Source organism: Protopterus annectens, chromosome 2.part2 (genome assembly GCF_019279795.1).
Source record: "Protopterus annectens isolate FY-2018-M chromosome 2.part2, PAN1.0, whole genome shotgun sequence".
NCBI lineage: Eukaryota > Metazoa > Chordata > Ceratodontiformes > Protopteridae > Protopterus > Protopterus annectens.
This window is the reverse complement of record NC_056730.1, coordinates 1,036,111,309-1,036,134,826: the sequence shown is the minus strand read 5'-3', so window position 1 is coordinate 1,036,134,826 and position 23,518 is coordinate 1,036,111,309. Positions and strand designations below refer to the sequence as shown.

General features: G+C 39.4%; 1 protein-coding gene across 1 annotated transcript in view; it reads right to left on the bottom strand.

Moving 5' to 3' along the window:
- Positions 1 to 4,597: 4,597 nt before the first annotated feature.
- LOC122796001 (contactin-associated protein-like 4) overlaps positions 4,598 to 23,518 on the bottom strand; it is an 858,360-nt gene continuing 839,439 nt past the window's right edge. The window contains exon 3 of the mRNA XM_044064480.1: positions 4,598 to 4,797. Coding sequence (XP_043920415.1) covers positions 4,598 to 4,797 — 200 coding nt within the window. The remainder of the gene's footprint in view (positions 4,798 to 23,518) is intronic.

The window sequence follows — 23,518 nt, the reverse complement described above, 5'->3', positions numbered from 1 at the left end:
GATCACTTACAAAGCTTAAATCCATTCAAACCTTGGCACCTGCCTGCTCACCATAAGGCAGCTCACTATAGCTCAAAAGGTTCAGGATAACCAAATCCAATACTCATCACTCTCTAACTATACCCAAATAATGGTCAGTTCATTTGAACCAAAACATGTTTAAAATATAATTCAACCCAAAATATGAATCAAAGAATGTCCTCTGCCTGCCTACAAGGGTACTAATAACTTCCATACAAGGCATCCAGCCTATCCAAACAACTCAGCAGAAAAAAACAACCAATGAAAACCCAAGAAGATAGCCCAAAAGCTAAAGAAAGGGAGAAACCTCATTCTAAAATAGATATATATCACTTAATAATGTTCAAGAAATCACTACACTCATCGGCTTTCAACCAGCTAAACCAGAGAGAACACACCAGAAATGACAGATGTGTGTTATTGCTTGGTTTATAATATGTACGTTGGATGATGATTATGACTTTTGTATTGGCTAGCTGTCATTTTTTAAGTGTTTTTTTTTTGGTTCCTTAATTGATATGTATGCACTGGCTTTCATGATGTTTTATTTCTGAATGTGGATACACTTTCTATGATCTTTTGCCTTCTGATATTTGTAGACATTGTTATGAGCAGAAAGTAAATGATGATGTTTTGTTTTGGTTTTTATACCTTGGGGTATGTATGGCAGTTTATGTGGTTTGGCTGATTGTCTGTTGTTTCTTGAGTGTTCTCATTTGTTTTAGAAGATTGATAGCCTATATGAGTGTAGTGGCTTCTTGAAAATTATTTTGTGATATGTATCTATTTTAGAATGAGATTTCTCCTTTTCTTTAGCTTTTGGGCTATCTTCTGGAGTTCTTATTAGTTGTTTTTTCCCACTGAGTTGTTTGGATAGATTGGATGCCTTGTATGGAAGTTATTGGTACCCTCGTAGAAAGGTAGAGGACTTTCTTTGATTTATATTTTGCGTTGCTGTATATATTAAATGCAGCTGCTTTGTCTTCTACTTCATATCCCTGTAATCCCACAAGCACAAAGACGAAAGTCTTGAGATGACAATCACAAACTAAGAAATACTGAACTGCGTAAGTCTTGTTGTTGTTTTTGTTTCGTCTTTTCCCGGTTAGGGGTTGCCACAGCGGAACTCCTGTCCGCTAATGATTGGCAGTAGATTTTTACGATGCCGAGGTGCCAGCTCGATGCCCAACCTTCAACGAAGGCACTCCCATTCACGCATGTCTTTCGAATGCTACTCGACCGCGGGGAGGACATGCAGACTCCACACAGAAGGTGCTCCAGCCGAGAATCGAACGGGAGAACCTCTTGCTGTGAGGCGACAATGCTACCGCTGCACCACCATGGCTACTGAACTACCTATGGCAAATAAACACTTGGCCAACACAACACTAAGAGACACTGCACTATTTAAGACACACCTAGGTGGGGAGCTACACCCCCCCTCTAACTTTATATACCAACTCTAGAATCACACTACAGTGGAGAAATGGCAAATGTCCCCATGTTGTGCAAGTGTTTACTTGCCCTAGGTAAATTTATGTGGTTCTGTATTTCCTGGTTCACGACTTTCTTTTTGGGATTTTAGTCTTTGTCCTAGTGGAATTTCGGCAATACAAAGCAAACCCATATTAAACATGTTTTTGTTCAAGTGAACTGACCATTATTTGGATATACGTGGAGAGCAATGAGAGTATTGGATCTGGTTAAACTGATCCTTTTGAGCTGTAGTGAGCTACCATATGGTAAGCAGGCAGGTGTCAATGTTTGAACAGAGTGATTTCCTTGATTTTAACCTTATAACACGATCGCAATGTGAATAGTCTATACATGCAAGTAGTTTGATGGTTTTTAGATGCTGCAACTAGATTAAGGACTTTGTTCATAAGAAAAGATCTTTCATAGCTGATGTTTTGTACCATAATACACAGTGTTTGGTTAGATATTCTGTATACACTGTTGTTCATGTGGTATTCCTATTAGATGACTGAAGATGCATTCTTTCGAATGTGTCTTGGTCGAACTTGAAAAGACGAAAAGGCAAAATGACGAAGTGGCATATAAGCAAATTCTTTCCCTGGGAATTTTCGTCACTGTAGTGTGATCTCATAGTTGGTATATTTAAGTAGGTGGATGTAGGAGGCAAAGCCCCCCACTTTATGTTATGTTTTAAGTGTTTTTTTTTTGGAACAGTAATTTTTTTTTTTCCAAGGGAAGAAAATCGCTGTTCTAAGCATTCGAGTTTGCAAGCTTTCGCTTATATGGGGTCGATAAATCATCGTTCCCTTTTTTAAGTGTTCGATGATTTAATATAGACCCATTCATGTTTGTCAGGTTTTATGTGACTGGATTGGTCACTATGATTTTATAAAATATTGTTATTGGTTCTGTTGTAAGAGGCTGGGTGACTGGGCTTGTACCTTGTCACAATGTTGATATAGTTCTGTTGTGAATAATGTGATCTAATTGGTCAGCATTATTTTAATGAATTTTCATTGGTTGTCTTGTGTGAATTGAGTGATATTTAAACATGTGTTTTAATAATATGTTTTTAAGAACTGAAGAAACATCATTAAGATGCAAAAGTGCTTATCTTTGTGGAATAAATTGTTTTTGCATCTTTCCTGTGCCGTGGTTTCCTCCTCTTTGATATATTTTTGATAGTGTGGTCATTGTTTCTTTAACTTTTTCTCACAGACCTTAGTGGTGTGCAAAGAAGGTTAATATAACTTGGGTAAGGGCAGTGTACTGTCTAGGAACAAGAAAGTAGAATATTCTACTGTAATCATTATTTTGTTTTACTTTCCTCACAATCACATATCAGGCATGTATACTGGTGGCTATCTTAGGGGTGGGGAGTGAAGAGGCATGTCATGTTTATGTATGTACACGATCATAGCACTTTGAACCTCTGCTTTCCTCTCAATCTAACACCCGAGGGATGCACAGGCAGTGACTAGCTTTTTTTATAGGGGTAGGGAAGCAAGCAGCATTCTCAGATAAGACCTGTGTATCCTCGCAAGAGCAGACTTGTTAGTTTATTTTGAGCTACTATTATGTCAGCTTTGAATATTAAGCCTTAGGTACAACTTAGGTCTTCCTTGAAAGAAAAAACAAAGATGAAGTTCTTTTCTTACTCCTGATTTTTGTTTAGGCCACCATCGGATTAAAAGTTCGGGAAAATGCCTTAAAATACATCCCAGAGTAACTATAATCCTTATGGCTTCAAGGAGCACTGGCTTATTTGAGTTATTCCCTAATTGGTTATTACTTTGTTGTCTTGGTCAGGAAACGTATGTTTAAAAGATGCAAGGAAAATGAAAGCTGAACAGCAAAACTGAATGTCCTTCCTTAATCATAATTCCTGTTCAAACCATCATTGGATGAATAGGTTGTGTAAAAAGAAAAAAAACGTTAAAATGCACTTCAGAGGATATAGAAAGTTATGGCTTCTTGAAAAAGCTGAAGAATATGGCAAACTGTGAGAAAAGGAATTAAAAAAGTAATATGTATGGTACGGGGAGCCCAAGATGAGCGAGACAGAGGGAAGGACTGGAGGGTGTGGGTGCATGTGTGTTGGGGGGGTGGATAAACAGTAGGCTGTGCCTAGAGCACCATTTTACCTAAGTTCAGAACTGTACATAGAATTGTTGTAATGTATCATTGTTGCAAGTAAATATCAGTAACTGTGACTGTCCTTTTGTGAGCTAGGCCAACATAGTGTGGTACACTGGTCTGTTCTAATGTAAGCACATTGTAGCTAAAGGTCATTATGTGCATACTACGTCTAAAACCTTGAAGCACGCACAAAAAGGTTACTTAGGAGAAGTGGGAGTGATGTGTGATACTTTGAGTGGAATTGTCTAGGGGGCCCCCAACTTGAAACTTGACATTTTCTGAGGGCCCCCAAAATGTTAACACCAGTCCTGACCACATCTGCGGCTGCACAGTGATTATTATTATAGTATAAAATATGTTTGGTAATAATCAAAATGATAGTAATTGTGTTTTTTACTATTCAGAAGCATGTTCACCAAAAAAAAAAAATAAAACAAGTAAATGGCTATCAACTGAAACCTAATAAATTATAACTAATCCCATCTTAATCAGGTGCAATTGCTACCATATAGGAAAAATTAGTTTCAATGAAAAGTATAAGTAAGTCACAAATTGCTTTGACTGGCCCAATACTGCTGTTGCATTTCATATGCATCAGAGCTGAAGACATGTTAGCATTGACTACCCTTTGAAATATGTGGTGCTAGAGCAGATGCTGTGCACAGTAATAGTGTAAAACAAAAACAAATGATAGGCTTATAACCTAATGCCTTTTAAAGTAGCAGACTCGCTAGAACAGCTTTCCCCATAATTCTAGTGATGGCAATGCTAATTAGTAGAATTCCAGGCATTAATCTTTTGCTATTCTTTAATTGCATGCATAATGTTCAGTATACTTTGCTCTTAATCTGTTTCATGAATGCAGCTTTTTTTATTTTATGAAAGAGAAATATCAAGTTGAATGACAATATTTAGTTAGGTATTTTATCAAGAAACAGTTGACAAAATATATGAAATATGGTCATACCCAGATACTTTCTTCCTGCCGGTACTGTTTCCAGTTTCGCCCAGTGTCACTAAACATTAGAAAATAGCTGGTGACCCAGTCAGAACTCCCATATCTGCCTTGTGTTGCAATGGCTGTTACTTCTGTCCTTTCTCCAAGATCAACTTGAAGCCACTGATATTTGGTGGATATCAAGGGTGACCAACCTCCAGCTCCTGTGTCATGAAAACAAAATGAGGAAAAATATTAACATGGATCAGTAAGTCTAAAGATTTATCTAGTAAAGCCAACTCAGAATTTAACAACCTGCAAAACTGTTAGATATATATGAAATTTCACATACACTTTGGCCTAAAGCATGTTTCTACCTCAACTGAATTTGCTGTTCTGCAGTATAGTTTCATGTCAATGTCATGTATTAGTACTTTAAGTGCTAATGAAGTGAAAATATGACGATTTAAGAGAACTGCATTAGCTGTTCATCAGAGTCTTTGAAAAATTAGACCCCTTGAGGCCTTGCTGCAGCTACTGTTTCTTCTTGCATGGCTGGTAGTTCATATAATGCTTACTGTGAATTCAATCCACTACTGTTCCCAAGGGCAGGTTTCAGTTATTTAGTTGAAAGAGGAAATACAAAAAATGTACTAATGCAGTAATTATGGAATAATATTAGATCGGATGTGATACCCAAGACACTCTGCTCATTAAGCAAGCTAAAAAAGGCAAGTTCAGGGTATATCTGAATAATTGCAAAACTATATGCACAAGATTCTGTCAGGGTGCTGCTGCTATAATCTTAAAAACAAAGGTGAACTGTCAGCTGATCCATTTGAGAAACAGAAAATAGATGCATTAACCAAGGGAAAAAATCCTAGTACTTCATCAACTTGAAGTTTTTGTATTTTTTTCTTTTTCTAAAATCAGTAATCGTTTTCATTTATCAGTGTCTTATTCTGCAGCTTAAGATGTACAGTTGTATTCCTTTTGTTTTTCAGTCAACAAAGCAAATAATTTATCCATTAAATGGAGCTTTTACAAATAAGTATGTATCATTATAGTAGTTATTTTAATTTTCGGCAGTATTCTATTGCCTTTTAAAACAACCTTTGTACTTTCTCCACAAACTCAACAAAATAAACATACAAATAACCTTTCAGTGCAAAGCCATGTTCACATTGTCAGTTTTTGAGTATATTCTCCAACAAAATACTGTGCATACTACTGAATTAATTAATTATTTTATGAAAAAGGTCAATTGAAGGTACAGAATGATAAAAAAGAAGACATAATTTGGAAATGCATAAAAAAGTTGTTTCAAAAATGTAATTTGCTTTAGTTTTCCATCATCACTAGTGCAAGAAATTCAGTTTTGGTACTCTGGATACATATAAAGTCCTTAGCATGTCAGCGTTTGTTAGCAACACATCTAATTCAACAGATGCAGAAACATAGCAAATCTCCTTTAACAGAAACAGATTATCACAATATTTACCCATGTCCTCACAATGTGCACAGACAAACAGTCAGTAAATTACTTTGCTGACTAAGCAAGGAATTTCAGAATAAGCACTGACAGGGAAGGTATGTGATACAGTAAAAGAAAACAGGCAGAAACAAAAGGGCTTGCTATATATAACAGCCCTTGAAAATCACTATCATGAACTGAGTCATAGTCTTATTGAGAAAGTAAAGGCCATTAACAAAAATCATGCACTGGCGGTGAACGGAAATACTGTGACTTAAAAAGAGAAGTGAATGGTAAATAAGAAAAAGCATTATTTGTGTAAGCAGGCTTAAGGCTTATTTGTGCAAAATATATTGTTTAGAATTTCAGAGAAGATGGAAAGTAGAAATCCTTATTCTGGTAGTGAGCATCTCTCCTAGAATGATATTTGCCTGGCTATGTATTAGCAACAACTTTTAGAATATAAAGATGAATGAATGATAATAAGAGTCTTATATATGTACGGTAAGTGAATAAGGACAAGTAGTCAGTGCATACTTTTGAGATTTACCTGAAAGAGAAGATACATTGCCGAGTTTGCATATTGGCTTAGTATAACAGTTTGCACAAGGACTACTTTAATATTTCATAAATCCATATGTGCAACATATCTTTATCTTTACCTTACTACAATCTGGGTTCCTGTTGAGAGTTCAGTAAGGGCAAGTGGGCTCCTCAGTACAGTGAAATGTAAATGTAATTATGGAGAAATGTAAACTGTCTTTGAAAACTGCTGCATCTTGGAAAACATGCTGCTCTCCTAGATTTAGTCATCTCATAGTGTATATCTTCTTCTTCTTTTGGCTTTTCCCGGTTAGGGGTCGCCACAGCAGATCACCTGTCCGCTCATGATTGACAGTGGGGTTTTATGGTGTCAAGTTGCCAGCCCAGCACCCAACCTTCCAAGGAAGGCACAGACAAGCACACACTCACACCTAGGGCCAATTTGGAGTGTCCAGTCCACATACAGCATGTCTTTGGGATGTAGGAGGAAACCAGAGCACCCGGAGGAAACACACGCAACCACAGGGAGGACATGCAGACTCCACACAGAAGGCACCCCAGCCGAGGATCGAACTGGAAAACCTCCACTGCACCACCGTGGCCGCCCAGTAATCTCATACTGTATATGTATGTGCATATATATATATATATATATATATATATATATATATATATATACTCATTTCTGGGGGGTGCAGGGGTACTTGTCCCATCCAAATTGCTTTCACTTTGTAATAGCAAGTTTGACATTGTGATGTTTTTGTTCATGTTTATTTTCTTTCCTTTTAGAACTCTCAGTATTGAGTCTCAGACTTCTGGACCTGATTCCAAAGGACTTGTTCTCACTGCAAGTGAGCAATTACAGTCTGAGCTGGCTGACAGTAGATGTTTTGGAATCTGGTCCCTTTAGTAAGCCTGTTTATAGCTAGGCCTTGCAGCAAAGTAAGTCATTTATACTGACAGCATGTCTTTCAGAACCAGAGCAGTGATATTCTGATAGAGCCCTATTACAGCTTGCTTTCTACCAGGCTGCAACAAAAGGAGATACTGCCAGCCTAGCCATCTGAAATTTTGTAAATAACTATGTCACTTAAATATTAATATGATTTATATAGAAGTGTGACAGAAGGAGATACTGCCAGACCAGCTATCTGGAATTTTGTAAGTGGTTGTCTGTCATTTGTGAATAGCAGCATGATACAATTAATTGTGCTACAACTGTATTAGAACTGTATGTCATATTGTGCAGATGTGTCTGAAAGAGGTATTTTGTAAAATACGGAGCAGAAATGTATATACACTATTGTAACTGTTTAGATGTATATGTATTTTAACAACGAGGACTGAAAAACAAGAAGTTAACTTCAGAAGAATAGCTGAAAACTTATATCACTTTATAAACATGTAATAAAAGAGATGTTACCTTTCAGTTTCAGTGCAACAGGAGACGTAATGTCGAGAAATAGAAGTTTTTTGTATAGTCTTTAAATATGGAGGAATGTAAATTATTTTATGACTTCCACCATTTGCCAAAAGATCTAAGGTCTGTGTTTTTGCAGACAGATGCTAAAAAAATCAATGGTTATGAGCCTGGGAATTAATAGTCAGATGACAGGAAGTGATGTCATGCTGCAAGTATCCCAGCAGTAATATTTGATATATTAATTTAAGAACTCTCTGAGAGAAGTAGAGCATTTTGTATTTTGCCTTTGACCTGACAAGAACATCCACTCGCCACTTCTGCCTGCTTGTTTTTCTGTAATTAAGATAACTAGGGTAGAGTAATTTCTCTTAGATACATACAGGAATATAGTATAGCTCAGAAGTTTTCTTTATTTATTTGAGACTGTTCTGCAATGTTAACTATTTACTGTGATTTTGAACTCTGATGTAACTGTGATTATTTACCGAGTATTTTCTTGTTCTTTTGTAATTTATTATTAAATATATTTAAACCTTTCCTTGTGGCTGATGTTTGTGAGACATATTTAAGATCTGGGAGTACTTGTATATTTATTTGCTGACACTATGGGGCACTCCCAGTAGCCTTGCTCTTGGTCAAACTACCATTTGGATTAATAGTGACATTACTCAGTAAGACATGAGCTGATAAAGTGTTTGCTTGTGGCAGTAATAACTACCTTATAGACTGGGCAAAAGGGGGCATAGCCAATAAACCTGTGCCAGCCTTTCCCAGGTGTGTGTGTGGGTTTGTGTATTAATCAAATCTCGGTGTGTGTGTGTGTGTGTGTGTGTGTGTGTGTGTGTGTGTGTGTGTGTGTGTGAGTGTCAGCTACTTGGGGAGGGACACAAAGCACTATTTGGACAGAGAGGGTGCTGGAGGTCTTGGCTTGGCCACTCAGCTGAGATCTGAACTCTATAGCTGTGCCAGTGGGGAGTCGTTTTGGGGATCAGGAATAAGAGGGAGAAACCTGCCCCAGACTGATTATGGGCTCTGTGTGCTCTCAAGAAAAATTGCATTTTACTGTGTGTATAATTGTCATGCTCCCAGTGTGTACGTCCTCCACCATTGACAGCGGTAAGGGTTGAAGCTCCTTGATTACTGGCCAGTGGTGGGGTGTCACACAGGCACTGTGCATAAATTGTAGAAACATATTCCTTTGTGTCTTGATATTGTAATTGTTTTTCTTCTGACTACTGTTATAATCACTTTACTTACAACATCGGACAAATGTGGAACTTTAACAGAAACAGCTGCAGAATTATCCAGTGCATCGTAAAAATGTAATACAATATATTCAGGAAAATATTATGGAGATAATTGCCATTAATGGATAGTTTACTGGCAGTCAAAAATTTAAAATAAAATACACTGTTAGGCTAATATGCTGTGATATATCATAAAGATGTTCTTGAATATCACAACAAACCACAACAAACCAGAATAGACTGAAAAAACTGAGAACGCTTGCTGCATTTTACCATAAAAATTATGTAGTAATACACTTGAGTATAAAAATCTCTGCTGAAGGTAGAATGTATGACATAGCAACTTAAAAGATTTGAACAATTAGTTCTCAAAAAGTAATATATGTTTTGAAGAATTATCATTGTTCCAAAATACATTTTTGTTGCCCCAAAGTGACTGAAGATCACCTCCCCCCTGCACACTACACACCGCATTTGTTTTCTGCAGGGTGAGAGTGATCCATTCATTTTTACATGTACTGCAAGAATCCTATGGCCCATTTTTTTCTGTGAGTCAGATGGGAGCTGAATGGAGCTTTCAATCCCTCAGAGGAGTTCAGTGTGGAGGTAGGCTGACATTGTGACTTGGACAGTCCTACTGCCTAACATGTCCCTACAGCCCTGTTTCTGTACTTGCTTGGAAGGGAACATATCTCCACATGTGAGCCTGGCTGTTTAATGCTCAGTATACAGTAAGTACAACCCACTCAGTTAATTCTACTGCACCTTAGTTTGTCAGTTGGAGGCAACAGTGCAGAGTTTAGCTGCCCACCTGCAGTGAACTTCACTTTCTTCTTCCTCACTTCTAGTACTAAAGCCACTGATCACCTGCAGGGTATTATCCCTCTACACCACAGGCCCCAGATCACAAGGGATTGCTTTCTTACTCAGAAGACAAACTATGAAGGATATAAACGACAAACTGTATCTTGTTTTTACCTAAAATTCATTGCATTTTCAGTGGTAAAAATGGAAACATATTGAAACCTAGCAAGTTATGACCATGTATAATATTCATATAGCAAGCAAAATTGTATACTGCATTGTATAATGCATTACTGAAAGAATGTTTTAACTATATGCACTTTAATAGTACAGTGTGCAAGTACTTGGATAGAAGAAGGTTTCTTTGCTCATCAGTGGGAGTGGGGAGCCTTGAGCAGCCTACCTGTCCCTGTAGGAAGTGACCTCAGCACAAGAAGCTGTAGTAATTGGTTGTTTTGGACCATTTCTAGCTCTTTTGTAGTTCACTGTTTAAAATCCGCCTCTGGGTGTTTTTTTCTGGCTATACTGCTCAGACAAGCTCCTCGTGGTCCTGCAGAGTGGTCCTAGCAGCAGGGAACTCAGAAAAGCGACTACTTTCTGGATTTAAGTATCTTTGCTTTTTTTCACTTGGAATAGCTTCTGTAGCTTACCCTGAACTAGCTTGAACTGTTTTTTAACTGTTTGCTGCATTATTTTAAAATCTGCACTTAAAGTTACATTTTAGTCGAATTTGATTGAAAGTTTGTTTGTTTGTTTGTTTAATTTAACTGTTGAGGCTGCCCACTAAAGTGTGCTAGCCTGTGTAACTGATTTATCACTGTTTCTGCATTTTCTGTGTGTTTCTATCAAAAAAACAAAAAAACAAAAAAAATAATCCTTGTTTTCCCGCCTCTCCTCGACTAGTTTCGACCAGGTTACAGGCATTGCTGTATTCTGGGCTGTGGTGTAGTTCCTGTGTTGTCCATTACCTTACTTGGATAGAAGGAAGTTTCTTTGTTCACCAGTGGGAGTGGGGAGCCTTGAGCAGCCTACCTGTCCCTGTAAGAAGTGACCTCAGCACAAGAAGCTGTAGTAATTGGTTGTTTTGGACCATTTCTAGCTCTTTTGTAGTTCACTGTTTAAAATCTGCATCTGGGTGTTTTTTTCTGGCTATACTGCTCAGACAAGCTCCTCGTGGTCCTGCAGAGTGGTCCTAGCAGCAGGGAACTCAGAAAAGCGACTACTTTCTGGATTTAAGTATCTTTGCTTTTTTCACTTGGAATAGCTTCTGTAGCTTACCCTGAACTAGCTTGAACTGTTTTTAACTGTTTGCTGCATTATTTTAAAATCTGCACTTAAAGTTACATTTTAGTCGAATTTGATTGAAAGTTTGTTTGTTTGTTTGTTTAATTTAACTGTTGAGGCTGCCCACTAAAGTGTGCTAGCCTGTGTAACTGATTTATCACTGTTTCTGCATTTTCTGTGTGTTTCTATCAAAAAAACAAAAAAATAATCCTTGTTTTCCCGCCTCTCCTCGACTAGTTTCGACCAGGTTACAGGCATTGCTGTATTCTGGGCTGTGGTGTAGTTCCTGTGTTGTCCATTACCTTACTTGGATAGAAGGAAGTTTCTTTGTTCACCAGTGGGAGTGGGGAGCCTTGAGCAGCCTACCTGTCCCTGTAAGAAGTGACCTCAGCACAAGAAGCTGTAGTAATTGGTTGTTTTGGACCATTTTTAGCTCTTTTGTAGTTCACTGTTTAAAATCTGCATCTGGGTGTTTTTTTCTGGCTATACTGCTCAGACAAGCTCCTCGTGGTCCTGCAGAGTGGTCCTAGCAGCAGGGAACTCAGAAAAGCGACTACTTTCTGGATTTAAGTATCTTTGCTTTTTTTCACTTGGAATAGCTTCTGTAGCTTACCCTGAACTAGCATGAACTGTTTTTTAACTGTTTGCTGCATTATTTTAAAATCTGCACTTAAAGTTACATTTTAGTCGAATTTGATCGAAAGTTTGTTTGTTTGTTTGTTTAATTTAACTGTTGAGGCTGCCCACTAAAGTGTGATAGCCTGTGTAACTGATTTATCACTGTTTCTGTATTTTCTGTGTGTTTCTATCAAAAAAACAAAAAAACAAAAAAATAATCCTTGTTTTCCCGCCTCTCCTCGACTAGTTTATACCAGTTTACAGCAATTGCTATATTCTGGGCTGTGGCATAGTTCCTGTGTTGTCCATTACCTTACTTGGATAGAAGGAAGTTTCTTTGCTCACCAGTGGGAGTGGGGAGCCTTGAGCAGCCTACCTGTCCCTGTAGGAAGTGACCTCAGCACAAGAAGCTGTTGTAATTGGTTGTTTTGGACCATTTCTAGCTCTTTTGTAGTTCACTGTTTAAAATCCGCCTCTGGGCGTTTTTTTCTGGCTATACTGCTCAGACAAACTCCTTGTGGTCCTGCAGAGTGGTCCTAGCAGCAGGGAACTCAGAAAAGCGACTACTTTCTGGATTTAAGTATCTTTGCTTTTTTTCACTTGGAATAGCTTCTGTAGCTTACCCTGAACTAGCTTGAACTGTTTTTTAACTGTTTGCTGCATTATTTTAAAATCTGCACTTAAAGTTACATTTTAGTCGAATTTGATCAAAAGTTTGTTTGTTTGTTTAATTTAACTGTTGAGGCTGCCCACTAAAGTGTGCTAGCCTGTGTAACTGATTTATCACTGTTTCTGAATTTTCTGTGTGTTTCTATCAAAAAAACAAAAAAACAAAAAAATAATCCTTGTTTTCTCGCCTCTCCTTGACTAGTTTAGACCAGTTTACAGGCATTGCTGTATTCTTGGCTGTGGTGTAGTTCCTGTGTTGTCCATTACCTTACTTGGATAGAAGGAAGTTTCTTTGCTCACCAGTGGGAGTGGGGAGCCTTGAGCAGCCTACCTGTCCCTGTAGGAAGTGACCTCAGCACAAGAAGCTGTAGTAATTGGTTGTTTTGGACCATTTCTAGCTCTTTTGTAGTTCACTGTTTAAAATCCGTGTTTGCACGGCTTTGCGCAGTTGTGCGCATAGTGCAGCGCCAGTTAAACAAGGTTAAACTTCTTCTGGCTCCGACAGGTCTGCTCTTCAAATTTTCCCTTAAGGAAGCTCTACTCTTAGTATAATCAGACTACTCACTATATTATAAGCCTAGCACTTGTTCTCAATACTTCTCTACTAAGTAAGCACTCTCATACTAAGTAAAGCACTACATCTACTTACCACCCCTGTGAATATCCACTTCCCTTAAAGGTACAGCACTCCTTTGTACTGTTCTAGCATGTCGAGTGGTAGATTACTGGCGTCCTCTCCAGTTCAGCTGGTCAATCTGGGTATCTTGAAACAATGCTACAATTGTCTCATGTACACAGACAACCCTCTCCTCCTCCCAACAAACACAAATACATGTGAGAGATGCAACTATATAGCCAAACTGGAGGCTGAACTCTCTCAACTCAGGGCTGGCATGACCAGACAGGAGGAGATCGTAACCACACACACAACAATCCCAGTCCCACATAGACCTACCACAACTGCAAACCAAACACATAAAAACACAAAGACATACTCGGAGGCTCTAATAAAAAACTTACCAAAACAACAGAGGCTCCCAAAGCAGACATCCAAAAATCCACCACCTCAAAACAAAACACATGCAACACATACTTCAATAAATCAGTGTGTCAACCAATCACAGCCCTTAAGGCCAAACACCTTGCCTGATACACTGGTAATAGGTGACTCTATAGTCAGACACACTGATGTCCCGCTGACCAGGCTGAACAAAGAGAGGGTGACTGTGAGCTGTCTATCGGGAGCTAGGATCCGCCACATAACACATGCACTCAAGTCACTCCAACGCAAGTACAAATACGACTCCGTCATTGTCCATGCTGGTGTGAATGACCTGAGACGTACCTCCCTGGACTACATGAAAAGAGACATAGAGGAGCTCTCCGATTATGTAGCCCAGGCTGGTATGACCCTGACCCTGAGCAGCATCTTGCCCTCACCAAGAATGATACCACAATACAAAGACAAGATGATCAGCTTTAATAATTGGCTCAAGTACTGGTGTCATTCTATGGGGATCCAATGTTTGTCTGCCTGGGATGACATGTTGGACAAGCCACGCTGCTTCGCAAGGGATGGCTTACACCTGTCACCACTGGGCCTCCAGATATTGGCTAAGGCTCTTGCCACCCCCATAGTGCCTTTTTTAGGCAAGGCTCAAAAGACAAACCCACCTCCTTAGAAAACAAAAATGGAAAAAAACTTAGGGTAATGCTGCTCAACGCCAGAAGTCTAAATCTCAAGATGCAGGCACTTGATGCACTCCTCAGCAAGGAGAACATTGACGTCTGTGCAGTAACTGAAATCTGGTTCAAGGCTCCTGAGAGCACCCCAGTGCTACCAGGCTATACCTCGTATCATGCTTTTCGGCCCCAAAACCCGGGCTGAACCACAAAGGGAGGGGGAGTGTCCATATTCATCAAGGACACCCACACCTCCAGGTTAGTAGCAACACATGAAGCATTAGAGACCATACAGGTGCAACTAACCATAGGCAAAACTGCTATTCAACTGGTAGCATGTTACAGACCACCCTCCCAATCTCAAGAACCCCACTCAACCTTCCTGAAGACATTGGAGGATATGAATGTATCACAAAATACCATCATACTGGGAGACTTCAACTACCCAAACATAGATTGGGTACATTATTCTAGCCCTAATACCCTGGCCCAAAGGTTCCTGGAATTCATAAATTCAAATGCACTAGAACAACTAGTCACCTCTCCCACTAGGGGAGATAATATACTAGACCTGATCATCACAAACATGGGGACAAAATGCTCCACACTGGAAGTATACCCCTCACTAGTGAGATCTGACCACAAACTAATCACCCTGGATATACATATCCCACCTCCACCCCCAGCACAAAAGACCACAGTGAAAAACTTCTCAAAAGCAGACTTCACTCTTCTTAAGACTGAGATGGTATCCTTTAAGCCCACTGTGCCAGTGGATACCACATCCCACAATGCCGAATCCTTCACAAATGCTTTCTATGGACATCTCCAAGAATGCATGGATCATGCAATCCCAAATAAATCCAAGTCCCTCTCCACCAAAGGTAAGCGTCCTGTCTGGTGGACCTCAGCCATAAACAAATTGTATAACAAAAGAAGGAAGCTACTGCACATCAGAGCAAAATCCCATGAAGGGAAGACATCTCTGATCAACATTAGCAGAAAACTACATTCTCTCATAAAAACATCCAAGGCCAACTTTGAGAGAAAAATCGCTAAGGACACTAAAGATAACCACAAAGCCTTCTTCAGCTATGTTAGAAATCTAGGTGGAAACCCTCAGATATGCTCAGAGTTGGTTCACAACAACAAAAAATACACTGAACCCACAGATATTGCCAACATTCTGGCTGACAGGTTCAGTGCAAATTTCTCCCCTCCCTCACCCCCAAAAGAAGAAATACTTATCCCAGCTGAATGTAATCTCCCTGTCATCTCAGATGTCCAAGTGAGAACCGCCCTAAGCAAAGCAAAAAACACAGCATCAATGGGACCTGACGGTATCCCGGGTTGCGTGTTACGTGAACTCCAAGAGGAGCTAAACCCACACATAAAAATGCTATTTAACCTTAGCCTTACTTCGGGATATGTACCTGAACACTGGCATACAGCAACAGTGGTCCCACTCCACAAGGGGGTGCCTCTACAGACCCTGGAAACTACCGCCCCATAAGCTTAACCAGCCTGGCCTGCAAAGCTATGGAAAGAATCATTATGGAACTCATAAACAGAGACATAGGGGACCTACAAACACTTGACCCCACCCAGTTCGACTTTGTAAAGGGCAGATCCTGCCTTTTAAACCTGGTTGACTTTTTTGAAACAGTCACTAGAGCCATTGATGAGGGCAAAGCAGTCCATACAGCATACCTGGACTTGGCTAAGGCCTTCGACACAATACCCCACTTAGGCATCATAGATAAGCTCAACAGCTTAAAAGTAAACCCTTATGTCACTAGATGGGTTGCAAACTGGCTAAAGGACAGAACCCATAAAGTTAAAATCGCTGGAGCAATGTCAGACTCAAAGCCAGTCACAAGTGGTGTCCCACAGGGATCTGTCCTGGGACTCCTCTTGTTCGGCATTTATTTCTCAGATGTTAAAGCAAACATGGGAGGGCTGTGGCTGACAAAGTTCGCAGATGACTGCAAACTAGGTGCCATAGTCGATACACCAGCAGACACATACATCCTACAAAAAGGCCTCACAGAAACGGATAACTGGTGCCGGAGTCATGGCCTTAAACTAAATGACAAAAAATGTATAGTCATCCCCTTTGGGAAAAACAAAGTACCCACAAATTATCACATAGACAGCAACCCTCTGAGTATGGAAAAAGTAATCAGAGACCTAGGGACCCAAGTCGACAGTGACCACTCATTTGACACCCACGTTGCCAAAGTGGTTAGAAAAACATTCTACCTTGCACACCTCATCATGAAGGGATTCACATCCAGATCCAAGGATGTCATTGTACCCCTATATTCCTCTCTCATCAGACCCATGATTGAGTACAATGCCCCATTTGGTATGTACCTCACCCGGCATTTGCAACAGCTGGAGAGACCACAAAAGTACCTCACCAAGAGGATCAAGGGTCTCCAACATATGTCTTATTCTGCCAGACTAAAGAAACTTCAGCTCTATTCAGTAGCATACCGCCTGCTCAGAGGTGATCTCTGCCTGACGGACAAGGCCATGTCCAATCAGGATCTGATGGACATGCTCCACCTCAAAAAATCCAAATCCATCAGGACCACGAGAGCTAAAGACTTAAACCGCGGCACAAGTATGAATAGGACATGCTGGAGGGATAGATTCATAACCCAGAGGCTTCCCATGCTTTGGAACAAGATCCCAGTTCGTATTAGGCAGAGACCCTCACTGACTCTCTTCAAGAGAAATCTTGATGAGTGGATGGGAGATCATAAGTTTACCCCAGGGGTCACATCTGTGTCACTGCTAGACAGGGGCACAGTAAACTAATTCTATTATATAAGGGAACCTTCATTGTGTCACTACTAGACAGAGGCACAGTATTCTAAATTTATTCTGTACATTTTTTGTACCATTTCATGGGGTGGCAAAAGCCACATCACTATGGCTAGGCTTACAAATGCCTCAGGGCAGATAGCCTAGTACTATACTATGAAACTATGAAACTATGTTAGTGTCAAAGGGGTCAAATGTCAACTTGTTTTCATATGGCATCTGTTATGATTTTGGTTCCAGATTTGATAATTGAAATTCTTAAAGTGAAACAGCAGTTTTCTTAACAAGAGGTGGCAGTGTTTTGTATCACACAATGAAAGTGACATCAGCAAATGATATCTGAACATTTTAGGTCATCAACCAATTTAGTACAAGTTTCAGTCATGCTCAGAACTCTCATTTTCCCCTTGAATCACCCTATAATAGTTCTTCTAGTGTATGTTATAACAGTGTCATTAGCCTACCAGTGCCCAGCATTTACCTATGTTTGAGGCAGATTAAGGCATTAAAGTATGCAGACCAAAATGATAGGGTGAGATAAATGACAAAAAAGGCCAGATCAAGAATTGCAGAAAGCTGTGGGAAAAAAAAGTTTTCCCTAAAATTCAAATACAGTACTATATATTAAATGTTGGTGAAGAAGGGGTAAAGGGCAAATTAACAAAAGCAATTCTTTTTACACAGCAGTGAGAATGGAATTCAATATACTGATTTATAACATTAAAGAGAAATGTGGTCTTCAAGAGATTACAGAACATGACAGACAAATGTGAGGTGCAAAACACAAGGCCAGTGATAACATATGAAATAAATTCTAGACTGCATGTCAAGTCAATGAAAATAAAAATTAGATTGTTCCCACTGAAGTACTGTAATGATAAAGAGAACTGCGGCCTGTTTCTATAATTACGTAACCGGGCCAGTATATGGCACAGAGTATGTATTAATCTTTGTTTTTGCTAGCTATTCTATTAATCTTTGTTTTTGCTAGCTACTCAAGATTTCCCACATTCTCAAATTCTCGCATTCTTGCAGGTTAAGAGTTCCAGTGCTTAATATATATTTGTTATTTTTGGAATAAAAGACTGTATTAACTGGTAATGTTTGATGTTTTAAACTACCAATTCAAATGATTTGGTGAAAGGCAATGAACTCCACATAGAAAGATTCCTAAAGTCAATTAAGAAATATTGCACTTCATAGAAAATGTAAGCAAAGTTATATCAATTTTTAAGTTTAGGGGCAACTGCATTTTCATAGCTTGTCACAGCGAAAAACACATCTCTGGCTCATATGGTGCATGGTATACTCTCAGATGAATGCAGAAATCACTAACTGCAATGAACTAAACTGATTCTATCTGCCAGGATCTAAAACACAGCCAGAAGAAAACTTAAAACTTGAAACAAGCAAGACACCTTGGAGACATTATTAGCCAACCTCTCACTTTTAATAAAAAATGTTAAATATTAAGCACTTTCATCCCCAAAACCTGCAGACTTTATCAGAACAAAAGAAAAATAAAAAAAAAATATTTATTTATTTGGATGGTGCAGTGGTATAGCGGTTTGTGTTGTCGCCTTACAGGAAGAAGTTCTCCACTTTGTTTCTTGGCTGGGGTGCCTTCTGTGTGGAGTCTACATGTCTTCCTCCTCCCTGCATTTGTGTGGATTTCCTCTGGGTGCTCTGGTTTCCTCCCACATTACAAAAACATGCATCTGGAGAGTTTCTCCCCAAGCCTTCACTGAAAATTGACTCATTCCAAGTCGGACTTTCCCAGTAAACAAATATTACATACATACATACATAAATAAATAAATATGTGATGGCATCTAATTGCATTTGCCACCATAACTGCCATTTTACCAACAATAAGTCACATGGGCTAACTCAGGGATTGAATGGTAGCCAAACTACAACATATGTGTTGGGTAGTTAACAGTGCATTTCACTAACTCGTTATTGCAATTCATCATTTTAATATCATATGTATGTTCATTTATGTGTTCCCTGATTGTCCATTCAGTCTTCCCCACATAAAACATGTGCATTCTTGACAAAGAGCCACATATATAACTCAGTTTGTACCAGCACCAAATTTCCCCCTTATGTTTGTTTTATATTTTTTAATGACATAACACTCTCACAAATATAACTACACTGATGACATCTACCACACTTAAAAAAAACATGTTTTGTTTCCCGGGAGCATCCCGATTAAACAGTCTCAGCAGAATTAAGGTAAACAGACATTTCAGAAGTGACAAGGAAGTTCCAAAAAGTCTCAAGCCTCACAAAACCAAGGATACTCAAACAGGCTGAATGACTATTCAATAGATGTTATGACCCTATCCCACTCTGGCTCTCTTTCTCTTCCAGAAAGTCTGAATCTCCATTTTTCTCCTTGGCAACAAAATGTTTCAGACAAATGGGTTCTGGAAATCATTCATCGGGCCTACAGATGGCAGTAGGAGGAAATTACTCCTTTGTAGGGATCATACCTCATCCTGCAGATCAGGCTGTTTTGTTTTTACCTCTTCTTCCTCACATGCTGTCAAGAAGTGATAGAACCAGTTACTCCTTCCCAGGTGAGGAAGGGATTTTATTACAGGATGTTCCTAGTCCCAAAGAAAGAAAACACTAGGAGACCAGAGCTGGATCTTTTATTCCTAAACCTGTTTGTGATAGTGCCCAAATTCATAATAATGTCACTTAACAACCTATTGCCTCTACTTCTTCTTTCCAGTTTCCTGTTAAAACTAGACAAGAGGTACTTATCATCACATTCCTATTCATCCAGACTTCAGATATTTCTTAAGGTTTTGTGTGTGTAGATCACAGTATCTGTTCTCTGCCTAATACTTTGGACTATCCAATGCACCAAGAGTGTTCTTAAAGTGTCTATCTCCAGTTATAGCTGATTGCTGGCTACACGGTATACGCATTTTTCCATATTTAGATAGCTTGCTTATCTTTGCAGAGTCTTTTTCCAGCTGTCAGGAATCTCTCTCTTACGTGAGAGATCTCTTGCATAAGATGAGATTCCAAGACAACATTCAAAAGTCTTTCTTGACTCCATCACACAAGATTGTGATCCTGTGATATCAACTAGACCCCTCAATTCAAAGAGCTCTTCTTTCACAGGAAAAAAAATAGATCTGTATTTAGATCTATTTCTAAGATTTTCCACTTAGACTTCACTCACTGCGAGGGAATACCTAAAGATTTTGGGTCTCACGGAATCGATGATTCCCATGATGCCCCTAGAAAGTCTCCACATGAAAAAGAAACAGTGGCATCTGAAATCTCTTTGATCCCAGCATCAGCACCATTTATCTTTTCAGATCCCTGTACTGGAGTTTGTCAGAAGAGAAATCACTTGATGGAGACAACAGATATCCTTAAATCAAGGTCTCACTCTTCTCCCTTCCTGCTCCAAAGCAGTCAGTCACCACAGGTGCTTCAGACTTTACATGGAGAACAGTTTCAGGAGAAAAAAAGTGCAGGGGGTGTCAGACACCAAGGACAGATGCAAGCACATAAATATCAAGGATATGCTTGCCCTGATCAAGGCATTCAATTCTCAGAACCATCTTTGGCCCACAGGACCTCTTCAAGTGGTTACAGTCAATACCACAGTGATGTGGTATATCAACAAGGAAGGGGGAAGCAGACTGGATCTCCCTATGAAGACTAGTCATGTTAGCTTGGGATATAACTTCACAGCACAATCTCACTCTACAGGCCTCCTACATTCCATCAGAGCAAAATGATGTGGCATGCCGTACAAAGTGAGCAGGATCAGGGCAGACCCTCACAAATGGAAACTAGATCCAGGGGTCTTCCAAGATTTCATCATCTGTAGGGAATTTCTCAAGTAGACCTCTTTGCCTCCTCTCTTAGCAATTAGCAATTAACTGGCAGAATTCTATTTCAGGACTTCAAGCAAGAAGACCTGGAAGACAAATGCCTTTTCTTTTCTTTCTTTGGAAAGGAATGTTCCTGTATGCCATTCCACTCTTTTCACTAATGTCCATGGTATTTCTGAAGATTCAGAAGGAATCCCCCAAGACCATCAAGGTGACTCTCTTCTACCCCAGCCAACCATGGTACTCCCTTCTTTTGGAAATGACAAGGGTAATTACCACCAGCTTCCTCACAGAATGGATTTACTCACACAAGACCAGGGGTGTTGGATACACCCCAACATGAATCATCTACAACTGCCTGCCTGGATGATAGGGTCTTAATTCCTCTTAGGCAACTCTTTTCTGAGAAGGTACAGCAGGTACTAATGGAGGCAAAAATCTCTGCTACTAAAAAATCATATATTAGCAAATGGAAAAGGTTTTCTAGCTGGTACCAACAACATAACCATCACCCATTCACGGCTAGTTGTTGTTTGGTTTTACAATATTTGTCTGAATGTAAGAAGTGACAACCAGTGTCAAAACAGACTATTTCCTAATGGTTGTCTAAGGCTATTACCTTTTCTCATACATACCATAACAAATCTATTCCAGGCAGGATCAAGGCCCACTCTACAATGACCTTGGTTTCTTCTATGGCTTTTTAGAATGGGCTGGAGTCTGAAAGTATTCTACAAGCTAATTGGTACTCTGTACTACTTTTACAAAGCACTATAAGCTGGATACCTTCTCCAATTCTAGATCATGGTTTGCTAGGACCATTCTCCAGGTGCTCCTGGACCCTTCTCACTCCACCTCCCAATCATATTTAACTATGGTTGTTGTTGTCTTTTGGTTTTTCCCGGTTAGGGGTCGCCACAGCAGAACTCCGGTCCGCTAATGATTGGCAGTAGATTTTCTTGAACGCCGAGGTGCCAGCTCGACGTTCAACCTTCAACGAAGGCATGCTCATTTACGCATGTCTTTCGAATGCCCACCCAACTGCTGGGAGGACATGCAGACTCCACACTGAAGGCACTCCCTGCACTGCAGCCAATCTACCCATATAGCTAAGGCTACTGCAGCAGTGATTAATATGATGAACATAGTACAGTTGTGTATGTTGAATTTACCATAACAGTAAATGCTTGAATGATCACTGATGCAGTAGCCCTTCCCTCCCTCCATTCCCCTTGGTTTTTGTGTGTTTTTTATGTCATGGTGTGGACATTTATTTTTTGTTATTCTTTGCCTTGCCCTTTCAGGACTCAGACTTCATCTCTCTGCTGGTAGGAAAGCTCTGAAGGACTTCATACGCAAACTTGTCTTTTAGTCAACTCAGATCAAGCTGCTTGATGGTGTGGGAATGTGGAGGGTACCCTGAAGCTTTGGAATCAGGCAGGCTATTATATCTTTAGTAGAATATAACCCATATAGCTAATGTTACTGCAGCAGTGATCATTCAAACATCTACTGTAATGGTAAGTTCATCTTACACAACTGTACTTTGTACCTGCTGTATTGAATAACTTTTTCTTTAATTATTTATACAGGATGCAGTAGAAAGCAATACTGGCAACAATGAAATATTCAGTTATATATGCCATTTTTGTTTACTGTATTCTGTTACACTACACATCAGGTTGTTTTTAGTGTCATACCAAGTTCTGACTTCAGAAACTGTCATCATTTGTGCAGTGAGGAGGGTGTAGCAGCAGCAGTTAAGTTTAAATGGCAGGATGCTTATTTTTATTTTTTATGTGTCACTTCTTTATTATGTATTAAGACTTTAAATGTTTGCTTATTACTGTTGTGATGCTTTTTGGGAGTGTTGCCTGAAGGAACATTAATCCATGCATCACTGTTTTTTTTTTGTGTGCGTGTTCATTCATGTACCTAATACATGTACACAGACTTCCCTTCTACCCAAAATCCCATTCTAATTAAACAGAAAATTCTGTAAATTGTTCACATTCACAGTATGGTATCTCTAACAGTTGTACACATGCACATACGAGCGTGCACGTGCTCACACACACACACACACACACACACACACACACACACACACGCTCATATATATATATATATATATATATATATATATATATATATATATATATATACAACCACCCTCCTATCCCCAGCAAAACTATATTCCAACTAAACAGAAAGAATTTCCAGTGAATGTAATTCATAGTATGAGTCCTACACATTTCCTACTGTTAGGCCTAGTGATGGTTCAAATAATTTGGAGGATGGGCTACCATGAGAACTGTAATTTTCTGGAGAAGGTGATCCTTCTGTCACTGACCTCACACTACTGCATGACCATGACCAGGAAAGTGAGGTTCTCCTAGGTGTAGATAACCACTGACATGGCCTGTGTGAAATATGTTGTAATTGTTCACTGTGGGTACTAACATTACTGTATTGAGACCCAATGGTAGTATCATATGA